Source organism: Galeopterus variegatus, unplaced genomic scaffold (assembly GCF_000696425.1).
Source record: "Galeopterus variegatus unplaced genomic scaffold, G_variegatus-3.0.2 Scaffold3572, whole genome shotgun sequence".
Classification (NCBI taxonomy): domain Eukaryota; kingdom Metazoa; phylum Chordata; class Mammalia; order Dermoptera; family Cynocephalidae; genus Galeopterus; species Galeopterus variegatus.
In genome coordinates this window covers 50,453-75,039 of record NW_007729683.1, presented here as the reverse complement: position 1 = coordinate 75,039, position 24,587 = coordinate 50,453, and the positions used below count along the sequence as shown (strand labels likewise).

At 43.0% G+C, this 24,587-nt stretch overlaps 1 protein-coding gene across 2 annotated transcripts in view; it reads left to right on the top strand.

The window, feature by feature from the left end:
• MTOR (mechanistic target of rapamycin (serine/threonine kinase)) overlaps positions 1-24,587 on the top strand; it is a 134,757-nt gene that overhangs the window by 102,756 nt on the left and 7,414 nt on the right. The window contains exons 35-54 of one of the 2 annotated variants that reach the window (XM_008585443.1): positions 2,814-2,939; positions 3,030-3,161; positions 7,807-7,922; positions 8,750-8,867; positions 11,211-11,456; positions 12,119-12,219; positions 12,922-13,018; positions 13,303-13,401; positions 13,702-13,824; positions 14,017-14,199; positions 14,621-14,755; positions 14,967-15,141; positions 16,725-16,860; positions 17,481-17,628; positions 18,241-18,363; positions 19,793-19,875; positions 21,590-21,662; positions 22,157-22,231; positions 22,909-23,044; positions 23,847-23,912. In XM_008585443.1, coding sequence (XP_008583665.1) covers positions 2,814-2,939; positions 3,030-3,161; positions 7,807-7,922; positions 8,750-8,867; positions 11,211-11,456; positions 12,119-12,219; positions 12,922-13,018; positions 13,303-13,401; positions 13,702-13,824; positions 14,017-14,199; positions 14,621-14,755; positions 14,967-15,141; positions 16,725-16,860; positions 17,481-17,628; positions 18,241-18,363; positions 19,793-19,875; positions 21,590-21,662; positions 22,157-22,231; positions 22,909-23,044; positions 23,847-23,912 — 2,491 coding nt within the window. Of the gene's footprint in view, positions 1-2,813; positions 3,162-7,806; positions 7,923-8,749; positions 8,868-11,210; positions 11,457-12,118; positions 12,220-12,921; positions 13,019-13,302; positions 13,402-13,701; positions 13,825-14,016; positions 14,200-14,620; positions 14,756-14,966; positions 15,142-16,724; positions 16,861-17,480; positions 17,629-18,240; positions 18,364-19,792; positions 19,876-21,589; positions 21,663-22,156; positions 22,232-22,908; positions 23,045-23,846; positions 23,913-24,587 lie in introns of both variants that reach the window. The other variant, XM_008585442.1, reaches the window with a different exon arrangement.

The following is a 24,587-nucleotide window of genomic DNA, read 5'->3' as shown; positions in this document are numbered from 1 at the left end:
GAGAGCTTTTAAAAATCCTGATGCCCAGATTATTCTCCAGGACAATTAAAATTTCTGGAGGTGGACCCAGGATCAGTATCTTTTCAGACTCCCCAGATGATTCCAGGGTGCAGCCAAAGTTGAGAACCACTGCTGTACCTGCATCTACCATTTTATTCGGGGTTGCCTGATCTCCTCATTCACCAACTCCTGCCGTTTGTATTTCCTTAAATCAGAATCATCCTATCACCTCTATTCAGACTTTTTTCCACTGCAGTTTTCCGTTGTAGAGGAACTTTTCCAAGTCCTCCATCAGTGTTTTCATTGTAGCATTCTGATCATTTTAGCATGAAGAGCTGTCAATTCCAGATCTGGGAGTCCACAGTCTTAAGTGTTCTTGGAAAAGATTGCTGGTTCTCCCATTCCTTGAGTAGGTAGGAGGGGAAGTTCATCAGCAAAAGAGAAAAAGCCTTTACCACTCTGGAAACCACTTGTCTCCCTGCTTGTCATAATCAGCCCCCTCGATTATTATTCCTCTTGGCCAGATCCACAACTATTTCCAAATTCTCTCTCCAGACCAATCAAGGTTTGTGCTTCCATGATTTTCAGTAGGTTGTAACAATATCTTTTGCCTCCAATCTGCATTCCTGCCCAGGAGACTCAGAGCACATTCCCCTGGACAGGAAAGAGCAATGGGCAAAGGTGCATCTATGACTATAGTCATTTATGGCTCTGAAATGAGCACATACAATTCTTTTACATGTTTTGTTAGTAACTGTGACATGCCCAGTGAATGTTTTGATGGAAAATTATCTACTGGGCACAAGAAGGAATTCCACAAAGCAAGCATTTCCCACTTGACTTGTACACACCCCAGTTTAAGTGCTGTAAAGGGGTGAAGAGTTTCCAAATCAGAGATCTGATGAATTTTTTTTTTTTTTTTTTGACATTTCCACTGAAATGTCAAAATGAATGACAACACCCACCCCTAGAACTCAACCATTTCTACACCTTTTCTACAAACTTACAGAAATGGTAAGTTTCTTTCTTTTTTTTTTTTTTGTCCTTTTTGAGATCGGCCGCACCGCGCTCAGCCAGTGAGCGCTGTGAGCGCACCCGTTATCCCTATATAGGATCCGAACCCGCAGCGGGCGGGAGCGCTGCTGCGCTCCCAGCGCCGCACTCTCCCGAGTGTGCCACGGGCTCGGCCCTGATGAATCTTTTGACATTCTAACAAGTGGGACTTAATTCAGATGTAAACTTGGAAGGGGGATGCATTGAGTGAGTCCTGGGGAGGGGAGACGCATGGCACATGTCTGACTTTACTGGGTCCAGGACCCTACCATCACTTTAAACATTTGTGACTTTCCTATCTTGAGACGGCAAGATGATTTTTGGGCTACAGGGAGATGAATCCTTTTTTTTTTTTAATGCTCTAATTTATAAATTAATTTATTTATTTTTGGTGGCTGGCCAGTACAGGGATCAAACCCTGGACCTTGGTGTTATCAGCACCACACTCTAACCAACCGAGCTAACCAGTCAGCCTCCAAATTCTTTCAGCATCTGGGAGAAACTAGCCATTGGTGAGAAGGAACCAAAACAATCATTCAGTGTTCTTTTTGCTGTTTTTCTAACTTTCCAAATCATTATTATCACACTTCATGGGATGGAAAAATATGGTCCAAGGCCTGAAAATAAAGCATTACATTTGTGGTGGAAATTTGGCTCTCCTGGATGGCTTTGCTGTCAAAACACTCAATTAACTGCCTGGGCTGGAAAAGTGCCATTTCCTGGTCAAGTTATTTAAATTAAAATCCTCAACCAAGGTCTCTGGCAGGGCAGTCTGAGAGATCAGCCTCACCTGCACTGGTTCTCTTCCTGCCTTGAGTGCTCTAGTCAGGCTCAAGCTGCAGCCTATCACATCTAAGAGCCTGAGATCATTGTTGCTAGACTTATGTTTATCTCCAGGGAGGCAGTTCCATAGGTTTATGGAACTCTCATGAAGATCTCAGGAACCCATTTTGCTGCCTACTCTGACTTTTTACCAGAGAGGGTGAAAAAGAAGTTCACTTTACTCTTAACAGTTGTTTGGTATAAAGTTAGCTTAGCCCCTTTGATAATGATTAACTTGTTCTGGTTTTTTTTATTGCAAAGAATTTATACATGTAAATTAATGAGGCACCTCCCCTTGTATATGCAGTTTTTGAACTGAGACAAATAAAAACAAAGAGGAAAAAAACTAAGATGGCTAACATAACAGTGTGTCCCAAAAGTCTTAGTGCAGGCTTAGGCTTTAATAACATCAGAAATATAAACGTTACCAACTTAAATGTCATTTGAAAATTTATTTAAACTTCTTTCACACTTGGTTAGTTTTTTGGATTTTGAATGATACATTTTAAATTTAATTTCTTTGTTAGTGAGAGTCATCTTCAACCAGAGAGACTGAAGCAAAATATTAAAGTTAAAAATGCATTTCGATCCTCATACCAACCAGCTGCAAAAAAAAAAAAAGCATTATTCACAATCCACAAAAGAAATTGAAATAATTTGTTCGTTTAATCCTCAACATAACTCTATGAAGTTGGTACTATTTTTATTCTACTTTACAGGTCAGTCACAGAGAGGTTAAATAACTTGCCCACGATCACGTGGTAATTCTGTGTCTTGAATTATTGAGCAGTCCCTAAGAGGTATTTTACTCACAGTACCCTTAACTTGAGATGATATCAGTGAATCTCCTTTTTGTTTCAGCGTGGACTTCGCTGTTACTTTCAGGGGGTTAAGATATAGCAGAGGACACAGCTAATCCTCACTTCTGAATGTTCCAGGGCTGCCAGCGTATTGTAGAAGACTGGCAGAAGATCCTCATGGTACGATCCCTTGTGGTCAACCCTCATGAGGACATGAGAACGTGGCTCAAGTACGCAAGCCTGTGTGGCAAGAGCGGCAGGCTGGTGAGCGACCCCTACCACATGCGGGCAAGGGCGGGGAGAGATGATGCTCGTCGTGCAGTTCTGTCTATAACCCAACCTCTCGTTTTTAAGGCTCTTGCTCATAAAACCTTAGTGTTGCTCCTGGGAGTCGATCCATCTCGGCAACTTGACCATCCTCTGCCCACAGTTCACCCTCAGGTGACCTATGCCTACATGAAAAACATGTGGAAGAGTGCTCGCAAGGTCTGTATCCAAATCCATCTCTATTAGTCTGTCTCTGTTATTTGTAACAGAAATACCTAAAACTGGGTAATTTGTCAAGAAACAATATTTATTGCTTATAGTTTCAGAAGCTGAGAAGTCCAAAGTCCAGGGAACACATCTGGTGAGGGCCTTTGTTGGTGGGTGGTGACTCTTCACAGCAAGGCGAGGTATCACATGGCAAGAATGGCAGGAGCAGAGAGAGGGTAACCGCCTCACTCACCCTTCTTTTAAAGCCCTCAGAACCACAGCCATGACCACCATTAAACCATCAATTAATCCATTCTCTAGGGCATGGTCCTCACAATCACATCACCTCTTCAAGGCCCTACCTTTCAGTTACCATAATAGGATTTCCCACCCTCTTAACACTGTCACAGTAGTTAAGTTGCTGATACATAGAACTTTGTGGGGCACAGTTCAGTCTACAGCACCATCCAACAATAAACCACCTTCTCCAGAATGCTCACCTAATCTGCTTCTCACTGCCTCCTTAAGTGCCAGAAAGGAAACAATTTTAAGCCATCTACTCACAATATCAGGGAGTTTTCTTCCTGTTCTGAAGCTTTTTGGCCTGATTTCACAAAGTTTATCATACTTGAGGAGATGCATGTATACCTTTTTTTTTTTTCACATATACTGTTGATTAAACTAATGAATATGACACAGTTATAATTATTGGTAACCAGAAAGTGCTGGCACATAGAAAAGGCACAGTTCTGTTCCCTAAAAGATGATGGGCTGTTCAGTACAAAAATAGCATATTGTGAAAACACGGACTAGAACTTTTACAAGACCAATTTGGTTTTTTCAGACTTCTAGTCTCCTTTCCTGTCATCAATTTGGATTCAAAAGCAACAACACACAGGGTGTGATGCTGAAACCAGGAGGGAAAGTTGTCTTGAACCCAATGTAGAATTCCTCTTTATTTACAGACAATCCCTTGGGAATTAGATGTGGCTCCTAGTTTTTGTTTTTGAAAAATCTCCTTAGATGATGATGATGAACAAAAAGTAGGCCTTGGAGGCAACATCAGCACCTGTTTTGGCTCTCCCATCATCCTCCCCATCAAAACGAGGAGGGAGACCCAGCTAGCTTTCTTTACCTATGTAGTCCCCACAGTGGTGCCTGAGATGAGGAAGGAATGAACACCAACCACTGGAGCTGCAATTGTGGAAAGATCTGATAAAATGGAAGTTGTGTCTCTGCTGAAGGCATATTTGAAAGATCCTTGGATGTGTCCAGAAACTGACAGTGTGTAGGTAGTTGACTCAGTGTGACCATGAATGCCACTCAGAGTGGGATCGACAACAGCCCTGCACTTGGGCACCTGGTCTTTCACAGGGTTTACTTCAATACTAATTACCCAAATTTCCTTCTCCAAACATGCAGTTTTTAGATTTTGTTTGTTTTGCTTTGATTTTTGGTCTCTGCAAGCCTCCCAAACTAGAGCATTTCTGATTCAAAGCCTAACCTCAGCCAGGCAAATGAGAAAAACAGATGGTGCTGGATCTGAATATACTCTGGTTTCTATCCTATATATAGCCTCCAAGTCTTTGAATGTTTTGCTGATAGCAGGCAGAAGGAACCTTTTGGGTAACATCTCAACCAGGGAATAGCTTCTTTCAATGTGTGACCACAGCCCAACTTTTCCATAGAGTATGGCCTTTGCTTAGTAGCCCAAATTCTGGTGGTATTAAAATTTTAGAAAACTATTTAAAGTTAGGTGTTGCTTGGACTTCAAGCCCAGAGCTAGAGATGTCACATCTTCATAGTTCAGGAGCTACCCAAAGGAAACTACCTGATAATTGTGTTGCTGAACAAGTCACTGTGTGAACCTTTCTTCCCTCCACTGTAAGTAAGGATCATACTCTCTGCCTTACCTAAGGCAAAAGAAAATTTGGGGGAAAAGCTGACCACGCTTTTCAGGAAGTCATCAGACAATAGGTATATGTATAAAGTTTTCTTAGATGAGACACTTCACAGAATCTAGAGACAGGTTGGTCCTTCCATGAAAAACATCATTCTTGCCCACAAACTACCCATGCAGTTCAGAACCAGTGTACTATGCCCAGCTTGCACTCTGTGGCTCCAAGAGAAGCCCCTTCCTGTGAGTAGCTGGTCCTTCATTTGTAAGAGGGAAGGAATCATTTTTCCCCCTGGAGATGGAGAAAAGAAGTTATAAATAGAACATTTTCAGTTCCTTGAAAATCACTTGCCTTGTGCTACAGAATAGAAAGATACTGGATTCTCCCAAGCTGGATAAACTTAATATTGGGCTTCAAATCCAAACTAATACCCAACCTCCCCATTTTTGGCAATTTATTTTTCGTTCAGCCTGCTGCCAAGTCCACCAAAAAGAGTTAAAACTCTATGTCTGGACTGTCAATGACACATACCTTATGGGTTCTGAAAAGCAGCTGGCATCAAAGTTCTTAGTTTAGTTCCTGCCTATGCTTGATGTATACCCTGATCACACTGAGTTATCAATCCCCTTTTTTTTTTTTTTTCCCTTTTTGTCTTTTTTACTGACCGGTAACGGGATCGCAATCCTCAGTGTCGCGCCCGTACCAGGGACCGGCAACGGGATCGCAACCCTCGGTGTTGCGCCCGCACCATGCTCAGCCAGTGAGCGGGAACCAGTCTCCACATGGGATCCGAACCCTCGGCGGGAGCGCCACCACGCTCCCAAGCAGCGCACTCTCCAGTGCGCCACCGGGCCGGCCCTCAATCACCTTTTTAATGATTGATCTTTTTAGTACTGTACTGCCTCCCAATTCTTTTTTTTTTTAACTCAGATTTAAATCTGGTCAGTGTAGTTCTCCTAGAATAAAAACTAAAGGAACATTTATCAATTCCCAGGTGTGAAATGCTAATGTAATTCATTTTTCAAAGGCAGTGGTGAGTAATAGAACTCCAAAGGCAGATGTCTGAGGGAGACAGGTGTCTTGTTAACTGTTGGAACATCTGTGTGTCTGCCCTGTCCTCATGCATGGATTAGCTGCCAGATCAATTGGTTTTTTTGTTTTTGTTTTTGTTTTTGTTTTAAAAAAGATGACCAGTAAGGGGATCTTAACCCTTGACTTGGTGTTGTCAGCACCACGCTCCCCCAGTGAGCAACCAGCCATCCCTATATGGGATCCGAACCCATGGCCTTGGTGTTATCAGCACTGCACTCTCCCGAGTGAGCCATGGGCCGGCCCAGATCAATTGATTTTTACATCATTTTGGTTCTGGGTTAAACTCTATCTCTTAAGGCCAATTAATTCTTTATATTGAAGTATCTGAGGTTGGTCCTGGCCCCTAAGCCAGGGAATTTTGTTTTCCTTCAGGGTCATCATCACTGACATGGTTCTATTAAAAAAAAAAAAAACTTTTAAAAACCTCTTAAATGATTTATCTTAAGGAGACTTATTTTTTTAAAGTGTTGATGTTTTTTTCCTCCTCTTCTGCAGCAAAGAATACACAGCCTCTTTTTCACATTATCTCATATAATGTTTCATCTCCCTCTGTTAGTGGATTTAGATTTTGCCACTTTTCCATTTGAGCTTTTGTTGTTTATATATTCTATCGTCATCCTTGAAGTCCTTTAAAAAATGGTATGGACCCCATTTATCAAGATGCTGGTATGTCTGGACATGGCTTGCGCACTACTCCCAGATCTGCAACTCTACATCTCTCTGCTCTTCTCTAGTTCAACTGTCTGTTCCTAACTCAAATTCCTTCTGGTTACTTTGTATAAAATTCTATAGCGTAAATAAATCTAACTGCTTGAGGATGCTCTGAAGATTTTGCTTCCAAATCTCCCTGTTCAACTAGATGTCTGCTTAGCTAGTGCCTGCTCCCTATTCCACTTGTATGCATGTAGGGTTTCACTCCATCTCTGTATTCTTATTTGGGTACTGAGGGTTCTATCTGATTTTTAAATCCATAGTTTTTACTGTGCTGGAGTGTCCAAGGTGCTATAGTGTTGTAAACAAATACCAGAGTTTTACTAACCTGAGACAATTCCCTATAAGCCTAATTTCCCCCAGGGCAATATAATGATAGTGAAGTGAGCAGTTGTTTCACATTACTTCACACGAGTGGTTATTTGGGGCAGCCAGGCACGTAACTTTTCCAAGCCTAATTAAAACTGGTAGTCATGGGCTGGCCCGGTGGCGCACTGCTACAGTGCGCCGCTTGGGAGTGCGGCGGCGCTCCCGCCAAGGGTTCGGATCCCACATACAGACCAGCCGCTCACTGGCTAAGCGAGGTGCGGGCGCAGCGCCGAGGGTTGCGATCCCGTTGCCGGTCCCGGTACGGTACGGGCGCGACACTGAGGGTTGCGATCCGTTGCTGGTCACGAAAAAAGACAAAAAAAAAGGAAAAAAAAAACTGGTAGTCATAGTTGGCAAAAGAGAGCTAAGACTTAAGTGGAATAAATCATGAATCTTCTTGAAGAGCGCCGCCCTCTCCCAGCATCACGCCCTGGCCCTCTGTCCTATAGGATCCTCATTGTGTGTTCTAGGATGTTCTGCTTAGAGAGGGGTTGACTCATGTGCCTATCAGATGAACAGTAATAGTTCCTTTCCTTTGAGGTTGGGCCCCATGCCAAGTGGTTGTCTGTGCCTTTGTTCTGCTACAGATCGATGCCTTCCAGCACATGCAGCACTTTGTACAGACCATGCAGCAGCAGGCCCAGCATGCCATCGCTACAGAGGACCAGCAGCACAAGCAAGAGCTGCACAAGCTTATGGCCCGGTGAGGTCCTTCCCTGTTCTGGGGCCAGTTGCATTCTAGCCATGCCATCCCAGTAGCTTTTGCAGCAAGGGGAGTGTTCAAAGCTCTTTGGGTGGCTAGTTGATGACATCTTTCTCACCTTTCCCAGTAGGGATCCCATTAGCCATTGAATTGTGCTTCTCCAAAGTATCTGTCATTTATTTTCCTAGGATTCAGCAGCCCAAAAGCACCCAGGTGCTGTTCTCTTCCTGGTGTCAGGCTTTAGAATTAGACTCCTCGTTTTCAAATGCCAGATAGGCTGCTACTTGATGTGTGATTTTAGATAAGTTACTTAACCTCTCTGTGCCTCAGTTTCCTCATTGTATAAAAGGAGTAATAAGAGTTCCTATTTCCTAGGGTACTGTGAGGATTAATGGAAAGAGTAGTGTCTAGCATTTAGAACAGTACCAGGGAACAGTAGCTATTAGAAATGTTAGCTGTTAATATTACCATTATAAAGAGTGGAGGGAAAGGGAAAAGTAAGGGAGAAACTGTATACCAATCAACGAGAAAAATCACTCTCAACAGCTATCACCCACAAAAATATGACTTGGGGTGAGTAGATCCATACAGACTTATCTGTACCAGGTACCTGGTTTATGCTATCATTGAAAAACAAAGGTCAAGAAGAAAAGACAATACCTTAAAAAAAATTTATCCCAAAAGCCCATCTTCTTCCTCCTATGTGGTTAAAAACTGCTGGTTCCATTATGTTGCCTTCTGAGAGTGAGAGAAAATGCCAGAAAGGCTCTAGTGCTCCCCTGACATAATATTTTTTCTCCTTAGAAGGGCTGTTTTTCTTTTTGCAGATGTTTCCTGAAACTTGGGGAATGGCAGCTGAATCTACAGGGCATCAACGAGAGCACAATCCCCAAAGTGCTGCAGTACTACAGCGCCGCCACGGAGCATGACCGCAGCTGGTACAAGGTGACTCAGAAGCAAGGGCAGGGTGAAACCCAACCCCTGGCAGCCTTCTGTGACCGTGTTCTCCTGTGACCTCGTGGCTACAGCTGAGCCCCTGTGGAGCTCGTCTGATACTCTGAATTTGCTTCTTTGAGTGCCTAGAGCCTCTCTGTCAGAGGCCCAAAGAGCCCGCATTTCCCTTTACAAGTTTAATTGATATAGAAAGATTGATTGATTCTTTCATTTGAGAAATACTGCAGCATTATTACATGTGTGGCACTAGGGATTACTGCTGTCTTATCGACTCTGAGCCACTTGTTTTCCTAGGAGCATCTGGATACACAGTTAATCTCTGGAACTTTGTCTTCCCTTGGGTCATCTCTTCCTTCCCAGCTTTTTCCTGATTTCCATTTCTGCCTGCTCCTTAGCTAAGAACTTAACTTTCCTTGTTTTTATTGGAAAGATCTGGATCCTGTTATGTTACAGGAAACCTTTTGAAAAGCTAAACAGATTTAGAAAATGTATAAAAGATGTGATTGATGGAGGGGTGACTCTTGGAATTATACATCTTTGGTGAGAGCATACATTCACTTTTTTTTATATCTTTTCTGAAGGGTCCCCTGGTAATAGCTGCTTGGTATAGCAAATCTCATCGATTTCTTTCCACTATCTCCTTAACTTGCTAATACTTAGTGAACTAATCCTTCTGGGATCAAAACTTGCTTCTGCAGACTGCAGAAGCATTTACAACAAAAATCTTATCCTCATTTAAACATACTTCATTCCGATCTGAAAAATGCTCATTTTGTGATAGGAGCAGTAATTACCTTCTCTAGGACAGATGCATGTCCAATCCTGGGAAAATAAATCCAATAAACACTTGATTAGCTGGAATCTTACTAATTAGAACTTGTTCCCTAACCAATTATGTTTCTTCATTCAGCTTTTAGGAAAGAAGAAAATCAAAAGAAAAAAGCTGCTTCCAAAAACTTTAGTTCTAGTTTTTAAAAGCATTTCCTAGTGTTGGTCCCTTTGATTTTATGATGTTTTCTACCATCAATACCAAGGGGTTGCATGCCCTGTGTGCATGCCAGAACTGTTTGTCTTGATCACCTTGACACCAGGTCAGTGCCTGGTACATCATAGATATTCGAGAGGTATTTGTTAAATAAAAGAAGTTATGGGAAAACAGAATGTGGGTCATCATAGAATTCTTACTCAAGTAAAGTTCAATCATGATCAATCTACTCTGCTTAGATGGGAAAATTAACACGTTTATTTTAAAGGTTTTTAGCAAGAGATATAAAGGAATGTCCTGATTATCTGGGAAGTCTAACTATTAGTGGATTATTTAATGTCTTACTGTAACAGCAAAGTTACTTTGCCACAAATCAAACTCTGCCTCCTTCTGTCTAAACCAAGCAATGGTATACTATAGAGTCACCACAGCTTAAAACCTCAGAGATGTGAATAGTCCTTCTTTATCCAAGTAAGCACCAAAGCTTCTTCCATCAAGCAGTCATTGAGCACTGTTTCTCTGTCAGGCCAGGGGCCAGGTGTCAGGGCCCAGATCATGCTCCTGTACTCTCGATGTCTTCCCATATCCACTGTCTGGTAACCTGTTCAGACTTTCAGTATCACTCCCCTGAAATATTGTGACAACTAGCTGCTTGCCCCCAATCTCTGCTCTCTTAATAGTCTGTTTCATACACTTTAAAGCCTAGAACAGCTCTGTTTTCCTGCAGAGTGAAATGGAACCCCTTTGGCCTCACGTGTCTGCTCCTCCATCATCTGCCCCCAGCATTTGCTGGCCTTCCTCATTCCTGTCCCGCATGTATCCCACGCTCAGTCAACATCCGCTTGCTGGTTTTCCATGAGCTGTTCTGTGCTTCCCCTTGCCAGGAAGTCATCACTGCTGCCCTCTCTCTTCCCTTCTTTCCCATCTACAGCTGCTCTTCCAGCCCTGCCCCAAATCCCTGTCCCTGATCTTTCCATTGTACATCTCTTTATTGCCCAAGTCACATTCTGTCTTGCAGAGTATTTAGATCTTAAGGTTTGTGAGTGAGCTACCTACAAGATCAGGAGATCCCAGAGGCAGGACCATATCCTGCTCCTCTTGCTGTGCCCTTCACCCCACAGCACTTGACACCGTGCCTTATATAGTAAGGGCTCCACAAAATGAGGGAATCTCGGGGAATTTAGTAAAATGCCCCATTTCTGAGTGTTTCCTTGAAGTGGAGTCTAACTCTACTGACCACAGAGAAGAGTAGGCAGTCACAGCTTTTCCCCAGCATTGCCCTCACTCTCCTCTAAGCTCTGCTGTTGGTCACAGCCCTTCTGTCTGTCCTTGACTCTCACCCCACCCAGGCCTGGCACGCATGGGCTGTGATGAACTTTGAAGCTGTGCTCCATTACAAACATCAGAATCAAGCCCGTGATGAGAAGAAGAAACTGCGTCACACCAGCGGGGCCAACATCACCAACGCCACCACTGCCGCCACCACAGCTGCCACTGCCACCACCACCAGCACCGAGGGCAGCAACAGTGAGAGCGAGGCTGAGAGCACAGAGAGCAGCCCCACACCCTCTCCTCTGCAGAAGAAGGTCACCGAGGTACCCTTCCTTCCTCCGGATAAGGAACTGACCAAGGCACCACCCTCTCTGAGGAATGGAATCATTGTTAAGCTTGAGAAAACCTGAGGTTTCATCTGAAGTTCAGGTGGAGCTAGAAAATGTGGCTTGTCTGCCATACCAGTGTTGCTCAAGACAGTGCTTTTGTGTTTGGGGAGCTGACATAGCCCCTGAGCTGAAGTCCTAAGTTCCTTGTAGTGCTTCCCACATGGATAAGCCCATTCTTCCCCTGCACTGCACCTGTGTGTGGGTGGCTGTGCAGTTCACTGCATCCACTCTGAGGATCCCCCAGGCCATGTCCTCTGCCCCTTTCTTTCCCCTCCCACCTCACCTTGGGCTGTCAGTTCAGAATGCACCAGAGCAACTGGCAGGCCCAGACATCAGCTTGTTCAGAGCTTCAGCCCCATCTCCTCCTGCCACCCTGTTCAGGAAGCCACTGTTAGCCCAAGATAATAATTTTGACACAATTGCCATTTTGTTGAGTGCTTGCTATGTGCCAGGGACTGATTAAAGGCTTTTCATGCACTAACTGATTTAATCCTCATAACCACCCTTTGAGGTACATACTATTAGTATGCTATTATGCCCATTTTACAGATGAGAAAACTAAGGCAAGAGTATCACTAACATGTGTGTTCCAACAGGATCTGTCCAAGACCCTCTTGATGTACACTGTCCCTGCCGTCCAGGGCTTCTTCCGTTCTATTTCCTTGTCACGAGGCAACAACCTCCAGGATACACTCAGGTATCAGGGAAGGGGAGGATGAAGCCCTGGTAGGCAGGCTGTGTTAATGGCAGGACACAGAAGTACCCACCCTAATCAGTACACCCAAGATCGGTTTATAGGCTTTCTTCTCTGTGCTGCAGTATTGAGGAGTAACAGCTGACCAGGCCCCACCTGTGGGGGTGAAACCTGCAAAGATTAAGGAGGAAAAGTGGAGTGAAAGAATAATTAACCCATCTGTTATCACAATGTTTCACACATTGAAGAGGCAGCAACTTTGAAAGGTCTAAACCTATGGCCCAAATCCGTCAGTTCAGAGGTTAGAGGAAGCAAGGGCAGCCTCCTCCTTTGTCTGCGGATCTCCAGCTGGTTAAGTGCCAGGTGCCCCTGTTGCCACTGCTCTACAAGTGACTCCTTTTGTACATGCAGATTTGTGGTTCTCTAAAGGTTATCCCGGCTCATCTGTTCAATGTCTGAGTTTATGTCATGGGGACTTCTCAATATGATCTGGGATGAAGTACTCATTCACTCAGGATGACCCCCAAGGTGTTCAGTCAAGAGTACTGCCACTCATCACGCCCACCCTCTCTCAAAGGCTCCAGAGACCAGACACATTGAAGAGCCAGATTTGAGTCCCTGCCACTTCTCAAGAGCCTTAAAGATGAAAAACAGACAAAAACTGGGAAACTAAATCTTCCTTGACTTTCTCGTTTTCTTTTCCAGAGTTCTTACCTTATGGTTTGATTATGGTCACTGGCCAGATGTCAATGAAGCCTTAGTGGAAGGGGTGAAAGCGATCCAGATCGATACTTGGTTACAGGTAAGGATGAGTCAGTTTCTCTCTCTTTTGTCTCCTCTCGGAATCCTGCAATGTTCAGAGTAGCAAGGCAGCATGGGTGTGCAGTGCTGAGGAAGTAGGGCTTGGCCCCAAGGTCAAGACTCCATATTTTCTTTAGTTCTTTCGGAGAACTGAAAGGAATGAACCATTTCAGAGCCTAACAACATCAACCAAAACAAATTAGAATAGTTGACCTTTGCCCAGAAGAATAACCAGAGTTCTTTCTATGTCTCATATGCTGCAGACTGTGTCTTTTTTAATACCAGGTAATACCTCAGCTCATTGCAAGAATTGATACACCTAGACACTTGGTGGGACGTCTCATTCACCAGCTTCTCACAGACATTGGTCGGTACCACCCCCAGGTATGTGAAGACTCTGGTCAGTTCCTCAGCTAACCATTGATGTTTGATTTGGTAGTCGGCCTTTCCTAAAGCTGATCTAGAGACACAAGTGCAGGAACTCAAGCCAAGCATTCTGTTCTGCCCCAGAATGTTCTCCCCAGCTAGCAGTCCCAGAGTTCCCTCCAAGATTGAGAGGCCCCCTTGGTAGACTCAAGTGGGTGTTAATATATCCTCACCACTTCTTTTGTCATTCTCCTGAAAATTCATATCAGGCTTCCTTGACACATCCCTTTGCAAATGTTCCTTCTGTGTTTGCTTCAGGCCCTCATCTACCCCCTGACTGTGGCTTCTAAGTCTACCACGACAGCCCGTCACAATGCAGCCAATAAGATTCTGAAGAACATGTGTGAACACAGTAACACACTGGTCCAGCAGGCCATGATGGTGAGTCCAGAGCCAGTGTGTGAGTCCACTGACCCTGTCCCCTAGCCAGAGTCTCCAGTGAGTGTTTTTCTTCTTCACGACTGCTGCATACTCCTTCTGGCTGCCAGAAAGAGTACCTCCTATTTCTCCAAGACAGACTGTTCTGAGTTTAGCTTACCCTTGGTGCCCCTCTCCTTCCCCTCTTTGATCCAGGTGAGTGAGGAGCTGATCCGAGTGGCCATCCTCTGGCATGAGATGTGGCACGAAGGCCTGGAAGAGGCATCTCGATTGTACTTCGGGGAGAGGAATGTGAAAGGCATGTTTGAGGTGCTGGAGCCCCTGCATGCTATGATGGAGCGGGGCCCCCAGACTCTGAAGGAAACATCCTTTAATCAGGTATGGGATACAAAGAATGAAAGGACATTACCCAAGGTCTTTATCAGACTCCTTCCCCTCTAGCCTTCCTACTGACTTTAATAAAACATGCTCTGATGGAGGTCACAGGATGTAAAAACACTAGAAATATAATGTCATTAAGTTACAAGAACCCTCCTGAAATTTGAACTGGAAAATCACAGGATTCCTCAAGAGGTCATCTCGTCTCTCCTCTAACCCTCTCTTACCTAATAAACCATCCGGCGATTTAGGAGGTCCAGGAATGAAGACCTGCCCAGCTTCTCTTGCTCACCAGTTTCCTACCAATACCTTCCAGCCACAGTAGGCTCCTAAGGGATTTCTGCGGTCTACTTGGGGATTTATCCTCCTGGCCTAGTTGACACCTTGACAACTTGTAGATTTGCTGTGCTTTCCCTCTCAGGCATATGGTCGAGATTTGATGGAGGCCCAAGAGTGGTGCAGGAAGTACATGAAATCAGGGAATGTCAAGGACCTCACGCAAGCCTGGGACCTCTATTACCATGTGTTCAGGCGGATCTCAAAGCAGCTGCCTCAGGTAGGATCTTCAGGCTTCTAGCAGGTTTAACCGTCCTCATAGTCCTTCCTGTTTTACTATCTGTTAATGTTCTAACACTCATTCCAAAGCATCTGGTTTCACTTCTACCTGCAAGACTTTGGGACAAGTAATTGCTATTAGCAATCCATTGAAAAATACTTAAATTCCTCCCTGGAGGCAGAACACTAAATCCTTTGGTAATTATTCACAGCTCACATCCTTAGAGCTGCAATATGTTTCCCCAAAACTTCTGATGTGCCGGGACCTTGAATTGGCTGTGCCAGGAACGTATGACCCCAACCAGCCGATCATTCGCATTCAGTCCATAGCACCATCTTTGCAAGTCATCACATCCAAGCAGAGGCCCCGGAAGTTGACACTTATGGGTAAGGAACACTGCACACTTCTGCCACCTGCTTCTCCCTCCCACCCTGGCTGAGTCCCCCTCCCCTCTTCTGGAATTACTGCTTGCCCTTCTCACTACTAATCTTTCATATGCTACATCTCTCTTGTGTTTATTGAAAGAGGAATAGAGGACAAGTGGATTTCCCCTTATCACATCCTCCTTGGGATTCTTGGTTCATTCATATAATTGTGCTTGTTTAAATGAAGCATAATGATCATGCACTAAGGGAATTACAAAGGCATACAATGGGGAGAACTGGTTGTGATGGGCAGGTGTTGGGGAACTGCTGAGTCCAGTAAAGAGGCATCTGGATGCAAACATGGAAGGTGACGAGCTACTTTGATAAAAGAGCTTCCAGGGCTGGCTGGTTAGCTCAGTTGGCTAGAGTGCAGTAGAGTTCGGATCCCCATACTGGCCAGCCACCAAAAAAGAAAAAGAACTTTTGTATTCTTGAAATTTTTTTTTTTTAATCATATTCTCTCTTTTTGGGAAAAGATTGTATAAAATGAACAAACTGAAGTAGAAATGAATTCTCATAGTGAGGTTTGTTAAACAAACTGCCTCTGCAATTTCCCTTAGGGATTGAGTGTCTGAGATAGTTTAGGTAGTCCCAGGTACTCTGGTGACACTTCGTGGTCTCTCTTCGTAATGCTTATTTCTTAAACGCAGTGATTATTCAGCAACACCAATTAATCATGGTCCACAGTTTATTGTCTCTCCATGGGCTGATCTTTTTTTTTTTTTTAAGATGACTGGTAACGGGATCTTAACCCTTGATTTGGTGTTGTCAGCACCATGGTCTCCCAAGTGAGCTAACTGGCCATCCCTAGAACCCGTGACCTTGATATTATCAATACCACACTCTCCCAAGTGAGCCAAGGGCCGGCCCTCCATGGGCTGATCTTCTAATACTAAAACAGGAGTCAGGTTCTCAGGGTGTTTATTTAGCTTAATGAAGGAGCTGTTTCCAAAGGTGTGAGCAAAGGCAAGAGAACCAACAAGGAGCACCCAGGAACAAGCAGCAGTGAGAAGCTGTTGTTCACCCTACCCCGGCCCTCCAGACCTGAAAGAGAGGCCATCCAATAGTAGCTGTAGCCCAGACAGAGGAACATAGCTACTTTTAGAACTGTGGCCAGGCTGGTTGTGGGGGAAATACCCTGACCTCTCCCTCTGCCTATCCTCTGACCCCTGCCAGTGCCCCCCATTGGCCATGTCCAACTGGGATCCCAGGTGATGTGGTTTGTAGGAGTCAGGCTTCTCAGGACAGAGAAGGACAGAGTGGACCAGGGAGGAGAGAACATATAGAATGATATTCTCTATGCATAATCATTCCTGGTCCTCAAATACAGCTTTTGTTTTCTTTAAATATGAAGAACATTGGTGATTGGTCATTGAGGGACCATTAAAAGCAGGCCAATACTTTTAATCAATTCTAGGGAGTGTTTTTTTCTTTTGTAGGGAAAGTGTGATTAGGTAAGGCAGATGTAGTTCATAGGATCTTTGAATACACTGGTGGTTTGAGAACCTCTGATCTGCACTAACTAATCCCACCATTCCTTACAGGCAGCAATGGGCATGAGTTTGTTTTCCTCCTGAAAGGCCATGAAGATCTGCGCCAGGATGAACGTGTGATGCAGCTCTTCGGCCTGGTCAACACCCTTCTGGCCAATGACCCAACGTCTCTTCGGAAGAACCTCAGGTATTCAGAATGCTGTGAGAATGGCAAAGATTTGAGAAGTCTTCTCGTTTTTTCCTACATCTGTCCCATATAGTCCCATACCTTTACGAAATAAGTTATAGAATATGTACCTGGCAGGAAGTCATCAACAGTCAAGGTGTCAAAAAAAAGAAAAATCCTCCAGAATTTTTAGAGTATTCTCATTGAGAAATGCCTTTAGCAACCTTCAAAGATACCACATTGGAGCAATTTATGGCAATTAAACCAGAGATTCTACCAATTTGATGTGTTTTACCCCTGTAGGATGAAAGCCCAGCCAACCCTTTTCTATCCTCAGTACTCTGTTGCTCCTCTTCCTATTAAGACTGAAAATATTAAGTTGAGAGGTTATTTTAACCTTAGTCACTTGACTGTTCCCCCAAAGCAATGAGTTTGTCAAGCAAGTTGAGAAGACCAATACTGCTTTCATATCACTAGGGCACTGTCTTTCTGTGATGCTTTATTCTTCACAATGTGTCCCTCACTACACATTTCACAGCAGCCCGGTGCAGGAGTATTCATTAAAAATAGTCTGCATGTGTCCTGAATTGATCAAAAGTATACTCTACTTTACAATAACCCTGCTTTCCTGTGGATACCAGCATTCAGAGATATGCTGTCATCCCTTTATCAACTAATTCGGGCCTCATTGGCTGGGTCCCCCACTGTGACACACTGCACGCCCTCATCCGGGACTACAGGGAGAAAAAGAAGATCCTTCTGAATATTGAGCATCGCATCATGTTGCGGGTATGTGATGAGGCTGCCAGCCCCAACCCACCTGTAATGGCCTTGGAGGCAAAACTCACACATCAGGGAATCTACATAGAGCTGCTTTCCTGGCTGTACTATGTATGTCCATCACTGAATAATCTACTTGAGGCAGTCATCTGTTAAAGACGGTTTAATGAAGTGAGTCCTAAAGCAGGCAACCTTCTCTAAGAAACTGAAGGACCCTAAAGCCCAGAAATTGTTTTCATCATCCTAGGTGAGACTAGACAGATAAATATTAGGCAACCTAATGTATACAAAGCACTGGTCATATGGAGAAGTCATGTTTAGTCGATGTGTGAGTAATAGGAAGACAATTGCTTGAAACCTTCAGTACTCTCATCCACACCAGTAGGCTTGTACTGGGATGAGACCTAGTGTTTTCTCCTTATGCCCTGGGAGTTCCCGTGGCCATCAGGTTAGAGAGGCTACTCCCTTTTTCCTTTTGCAGTGTTCTTATTTCCTTTCTTTTTTTGGTTCTGGTGGTGAAATTAGAACCCACGTCTGCCTGAACCCCAATCCTTATTTCTTTCTGGAGTAAGCTGCTTGTCTTAGGCTGCTGTTTTACTATATGGTTGTGTCCTGATACAGATGGCTCCAGACTATGACCACCTTACTCTGATGCAGAAAGTGGAGGTGTTTGAGCATGCAGTCAATAACACAGCTGGGGACGACTTGGCCAAGTTGCTTTGGCTGAAAAGCCCTAGCTCAGAGGTACGGCCACCCGGCCACTCAGGCATTCCACTCCCTTTGCACACCCCACTCTCAAAAGGATGGGCTCCTCGTTTGTTCAGGCACACGCGATGCACTCCTCTTTGTTAAGATTAGCTACAGATAATGTACATTCTCTCTTAACAACAATTAAGTGGGTGAGCCATGTAATTTAGCAGATTTAGATTGAGTAGTTTAATCTTTCTCCTGTTGCTTGCAATCGTATTTGAGCTCTTTATATATTAAGGATAGTCTTTTTCATATATGTTACAAATTTCCTGTTTATTTGTTCTTTTAATTTTGTTAATAGTATGGTTTTTGGTTTTGGATTTTTGTTTATGATATACAGACCTTTTTTTGAGTTATAAGTTATCAGATTTTTAATCCTTTTCTTTAAAGTTTCTACCTTTGGCTTTATATTTTAAAAGGCCCTTCACCTCAAGATTATGTATCTTTTTACCTGTATTTCCTTGTACTTATTATAAGTATTTTGTTTTGGGTTTTTTTGTTTTGTTTTTTTACATTTAAGTCCTAACTCAGTTTGGAATTTATTATAAGATTATCACCTCAAGATTATGTATCTTTTTACCTGTATTTCCTTGTACTTATTATAAGTATTTTGTTTTGGTTTTTTTTGTTTTGTTTTTTTACATTTAAGTCCTAACTCAGTTTGGAATTTATTATAAGATTAGGGTATAACTTTATTTTTTTAAAGATGATTAATCACCAGTCTATCAAATAATCCACCCTTTTCCCCTCTATGTATAAGATTCCATTTTTTATTGTACACTAAATTCTTATGTACCCTTGGATTTCTTCCTAGGGCTTCTATTCTAGTTCAATGCTTTTTCTGCCCGTTTCTCCTCAAGTACTGTACTATTAATACAAGTTCCTTCTCACTGGCTAGTTCATATATTTCTTCCAGATAAACTTTGGGATCATTTTGTAAGGGTCCCCAAAAGGTACCACTGAATTTTATTGGAATTATATTAAATGTATCAAATGATTTGGGAGGATATTACATCTTTATAATCTTAAGTGGATATCCTGAAATGAATATTTTCATTTACTTAGTTCTTTTTTTTTTTTTTTTTTTTTTTTTTTTTTCAATGGCTAGCCAGTACAGGGATCAAACCCTGGACCTTCGTGTTTTTAGCACCACACTCTAACCGACTCAGCTAACAAGCAAGACCTATTCAGTTCTTTATGTTCCTAACAAAAGTTTATTTATTCATCTAAGTCCTATGCATTTCTAATGAAGTTTATTTCAAGGCATAGTTTGTTATTGTAATATTTGTGAATAGAATCTTCATTCCATTATATGTTCTAACTGGTTAATGATATAATACAACAAAACAACTCATTGGGTTATAATTATGTTGAACCTAGGTAGTTTCAAGAGTCTTAATTCATATGTGCTTCTGTGTTCTAGGTGTGGTTTGACCGAAGAACCAATTACACCCGCTCTTTAGCAGTCATGTCAATGGTTGGATATATTTTGGGCCTGGGAGATAGGTGAGTAAGTTTCGTTTGTTTCTTTTAGTATTCTTTCTCCATTGTAGTTTTCTTGAAAGGTTTCATTTTGTTTTCCAGTGAGATTTATGACAATTTGGTGAATAAATATTTGTAGTTTGTACTTCAGGCCTCTTTTGCAGCATCAACCTTAGCACCCTATTTATTACCCATATGCCAATAGAACAACACATCAAACTAAAGGAAAAAACTGTAGTTCAAGTACTACTTTCTCCATAGGTTGGTTTAATGTATTAAAAACCATATTAAATCAGATTGATTTTATTGATTCAATAAACATTTATCAATCACCACTATGCTAAGGTAAATACTTCTATTTCTATAATTGAAACCAACCAAAGTAGTAGATCCTTCTGATATTTTTGCTTAATAAATTTTACTCACATGTACTGACCAAAAAAGTAATTTTGAGATGTTCAGAAATTGACTCAGAAGAACCTAAACAAAACTGGTTCTTTGATGTCTACAGTTTTTCTCCTGGGATCATGTTTTATGCAATTATTTGAGAGTAAAAATAATTTTTTCTTTTTTGCCTTTTTTCCCACCACTATGCTAAGGAGGAGAGAGAAAAAATACTTTTACCCTACAAAAATAATAAATTCTGGGCCAACTCCATGGCTCACTCGGGAGAGTGTGGCGCTGGGAGCGCAGTGGCGTTCCCGCCGCGGGTTCGGATCCTATATAGGGATGACTGGTGCGCTCACTGGCTGAGCTCAGTGCCAGCGACACCAAGCCAAGGGTTCCGATCCCCTTACCATTCAGGAAAAAAAAAAGTAATAATAATAATAATAAATTCATGCTTTAAAAAAAAAAAAAAACAGCAGAATGCCTATTTATTTTTTATTTTTTTATTTTTTATTTTTTTGTCTTTTTCCGTGTCCAGCAACGGATCGCAACCCTCAGTGTCGCCCCCGTACTGGGACCGGCAACGGGATTGCAACCCTCGGTGTTGCTCCCGCGCCTCGCTCAGCCAGTGAGCGGGAACCGGTCTGTATGTGGGATCCGAACCCTCGGCGGGAGCGCTGCCGCGCCTCCCAAGCAGCGCACTATCGCAGTGCGCCACCGGGCCGGCCCAGCAGAATGCCTATTGATAAAAGCCAGCCGATCCTGTCTGGACTGGCTCAGGGGCTCCAGCTGCTCAGTAGTAATGATAGAGCCCTACCACTCTGAGGTGCCAGCCCTGCCAGAAACTATCATGTACCCAAGATCTCGGGAAAGCAAGTTATCTGTTCCATGTGTAACTCATACCATAAATCCTCACTCGGGCCCTAGAGCAGGAGTTAGCAAACTTTTTCTGTAAAGGGCCAGGTAATAAATATTTTAGACTTTGTGAACCATATGGTCTCTATCAGCCTGTCAACTCTGCTGTTATAGCACAAAGGCATCCTAAAGTACTACATAAGCAAGTGAGCATGACATGGTTCTACTACTAAGCTTTAGTTTTTGTTTTGGTTTTTGTTTTGTTTTGTTTTTAAAAGATGACCGGTAACGGGATCTTAACCCTTGACTTGGTGTTGTCAGCACCACGCTCTCCCAAGTGAGCCACAGGCCAGCCCTTAGCTTCATTTAGTTTAGTGGGGGGCTGGATTTGGCCCAAGGGCTGCCCTTTGCAAACCCCTGACCTAGACTGTCCCCCTACTTGTTGATCAGTGATGCTTTGTTGATCTTTACCTGATCTCTCTTCTGTTTCTCAAAGACACCCATCCAACCTGATGCTGGACCGGCTGAGTGGAAAGATCCTACACATTGACTTTGGGGACTGCTTTGAGGTGAACCACATGTTCTAGAACTCAACATAAAGCTCACCTGCCCAAGAGATCACTTTTCACCCTTCTCTGACAGTTCAGGCAAACTTAAACCCAGAATGCCTTATCCTCACCCCTGCCTTTCCTACTACCACAACAGAAAGTGAGTCTAAGAAATGAAATCATGCTCTTAGTTGGACTCTAAGCCTGCTTGTGGCAGGGGCTACTGTTCCCACACCCTCTCTGAGTGGAGGAATCCCCCATCCTCCAGGCAGCTGGCTGGCCAAGGGCCTGAGCATGTACACACTTGTCCTTTGTCTTTTCGTTCTTCTCTTTTTTTTTTAGTCTTTCAAATGCCTGTGACAAGTCTCCTCACTAAACTCAAGCTACTTCATTTCTCCACCGTAATTAAAACCAGTGCAGATGATGCAATGGAAAGCCACCTGCCTTCATCTTGCTTTAGCTAAAGAAAACAATCTGAGCATTGATTGGGTTTTTTTCTCTATATTACCCTATAGGTTGCTATGACCAGAGAAAAGTTCCCAGAGAAGATTCCATTTAGACTAACAAGAATGTTGACCAATGCTATGGAGGTGAGTGGATATTGGGAACAAGCTGCTTTGAAATACAGCTTTTTGTCCCTCTCTAGGGAAAGACTTGCTTGTTAGAGCTCATCAGTTTCCCAAAGTGCTCATGTGATTTCTGGAGCAGTTGCCTGTTGTTTGCCATTATGTTAGAAATTATCCATCTTTAGGGCCGGCCAATGGCTCACTCAGGAGAGTGTGGTACTGATAACACCAAGTCAAGGGTTAAGATTCCCCTTACTGGTCAACTTTTAAAAAAAGAAAAGAAAAGAAAAGAAAGAAATTATCCATCTTTGAAAGTGTTACCCCTTGACCTCAAACCTGGTTTCATATGTATCATAGTCCTCCCTGACTCCTTCTTCCGAGACATTGCTGATACATCGATATGGCCCGTGTCTCTGCTTCCTGAGTGAGGGTGACAAGACTTGCTTTTGAGGGCCGGCCCGTGGCTCACTCAAGAGAGTGTGGTGCTGATAACACCAAGGCCACGGGTTCGGACCCCTATATAAGGATGGCTGGTTTGCTCACTTGGGAGAGCCTGGTGCTGACAACACCAAGTCAAGGGTTAAGATCCCCTTACTGGTCATCTTTAAAAAAAAAAAAAAAAATGACTTGCTTTTCATCATAAGGCATTAATGAGCCAGAGATAGTAACTCCTGTGGTAAGTTGCTCTGTCCCTTCTCTAGGTTACTGGTCTGGATGGCAACTACCGAATCACTTGTCACACAGTAATGGAAGTGCTTCGGGAACACAAGGATAGTGTCATGGCTGTGCTGGAGGCCTTCGTCTACGACCCGTTGCTGAATTGGAGACTGATGGACAGTAAGTATTATCAAGTACATGGGAGCTAGGCTGGGCACCCTTCCAAATTAGGAATATCCAACACATATTGTATTAGCCTGTTCCCCTTCAAGCCTGGAGCCAGAGATGCATTACTGAGCTATTGCATTACATTTTAACGAGCAACTCTGGTGGCTGGAAAGGAATTTCAAGTATTTTTATTAACTAAAACAGAAAACTCCCATTATTGGTTTAGATATTAATTTAAATTTTTTCAGGATAAATAAAGTACTGTAGTGATTTTTGTTTGTTTGGGCTTTATATAGAGTAGTAAACTGGAATTTTAATAAGAAATGCAAACAGATTCTATATGATACAGCAATCTTTTTGTCTACACTTTGTTTCTACCTCCTTAGAGGAAGTTTACTAACAAGAGGCTTCTGATCCACTACAATTAAATCATACTTTGACCTTATGTTATCTGTATTATGTTGTCTAAATCCAAATCAACAGTATAGAGTGTCCCCCTAGATTGCATATCCCGTGCTAACATCCGCTTACATACTCCTGAGTAATATGTCTTTGTTCTCTCTTTGGAGTAATAGCTTTTGGAAAAATTACATTTTTAGGGGCTGACTGGTTAGCTCAGTTGGTTAGAGTGTAGTGCTGATAACACTGAGGTCCACAGTTAGATCCCTGTACTAGCCAGCTACAAAAGAAATTTAAAAAGAAAGAAAAATTATATTTTTATGATTGTAAGAAAATGTATCAACTGTAAATATCCTATCAACCAAATTTCTTTCAAGTCAAAGTTTGAAGTGCTTTTTAATCTTTCTTTCCCTAGCAAATACCAAAGGCAATAAGCGTTCCCGAACGAGGACAGATTCCTACTCTGCTGGACAGTCAGTAGGTGGGTGCAACCCATGGGAGATTGCAGATTCTGTCCCCTTTGTCTCGAGTGTTTCTAGAATGGGCTGAGCTTTGTTATTTCCATTAGGCAACTTGACTTAAGGCGGTAATGGCTGCTGAATATGAAGGAAGTAAACCTGTTTTTCTCAAGGTTCTTGACATTGATTGTTTTGCAGAGATGCTATCACTGCTAACATATCACCTGACAGGCATTTATTGAACTTGAAAAATGTGGTCTAGAAATATTTACTGGGCACCAAGGATGGAGTGGATATCTGAACCTCAGAAATTTTTGCCAAACTATCTGATCTTTCTCTATCCATAAAAACACAGCTAAACGTATGTCTGAATGTCAGCCAGTATTTAGCATGTCCTTTAATGGTTTTGGGGTGGTGATAATCATTAACAGTATTACCTTGGTCCTCAAGCATTGTTAATAGATCAGAAATGGGAAGATAGAAGTAGCAGAAATTTACATTGCTTGAAGGAGCCCTGAAACCCCATAAAACATTGTTTCCAGGAATGTGGTTAACAGAACAAGAGTCCCAGAAAGACACATGCCCCTCTGAGATCCAGAATGCGTTTTGTATATTGAAAGCTCTCAGAAGTGTTAGGGTAGGGGCCGGCCCGGTGGCGCACTGGATGGTGCGCCGCTTGGGAAGCGCGGCGGCGCTCC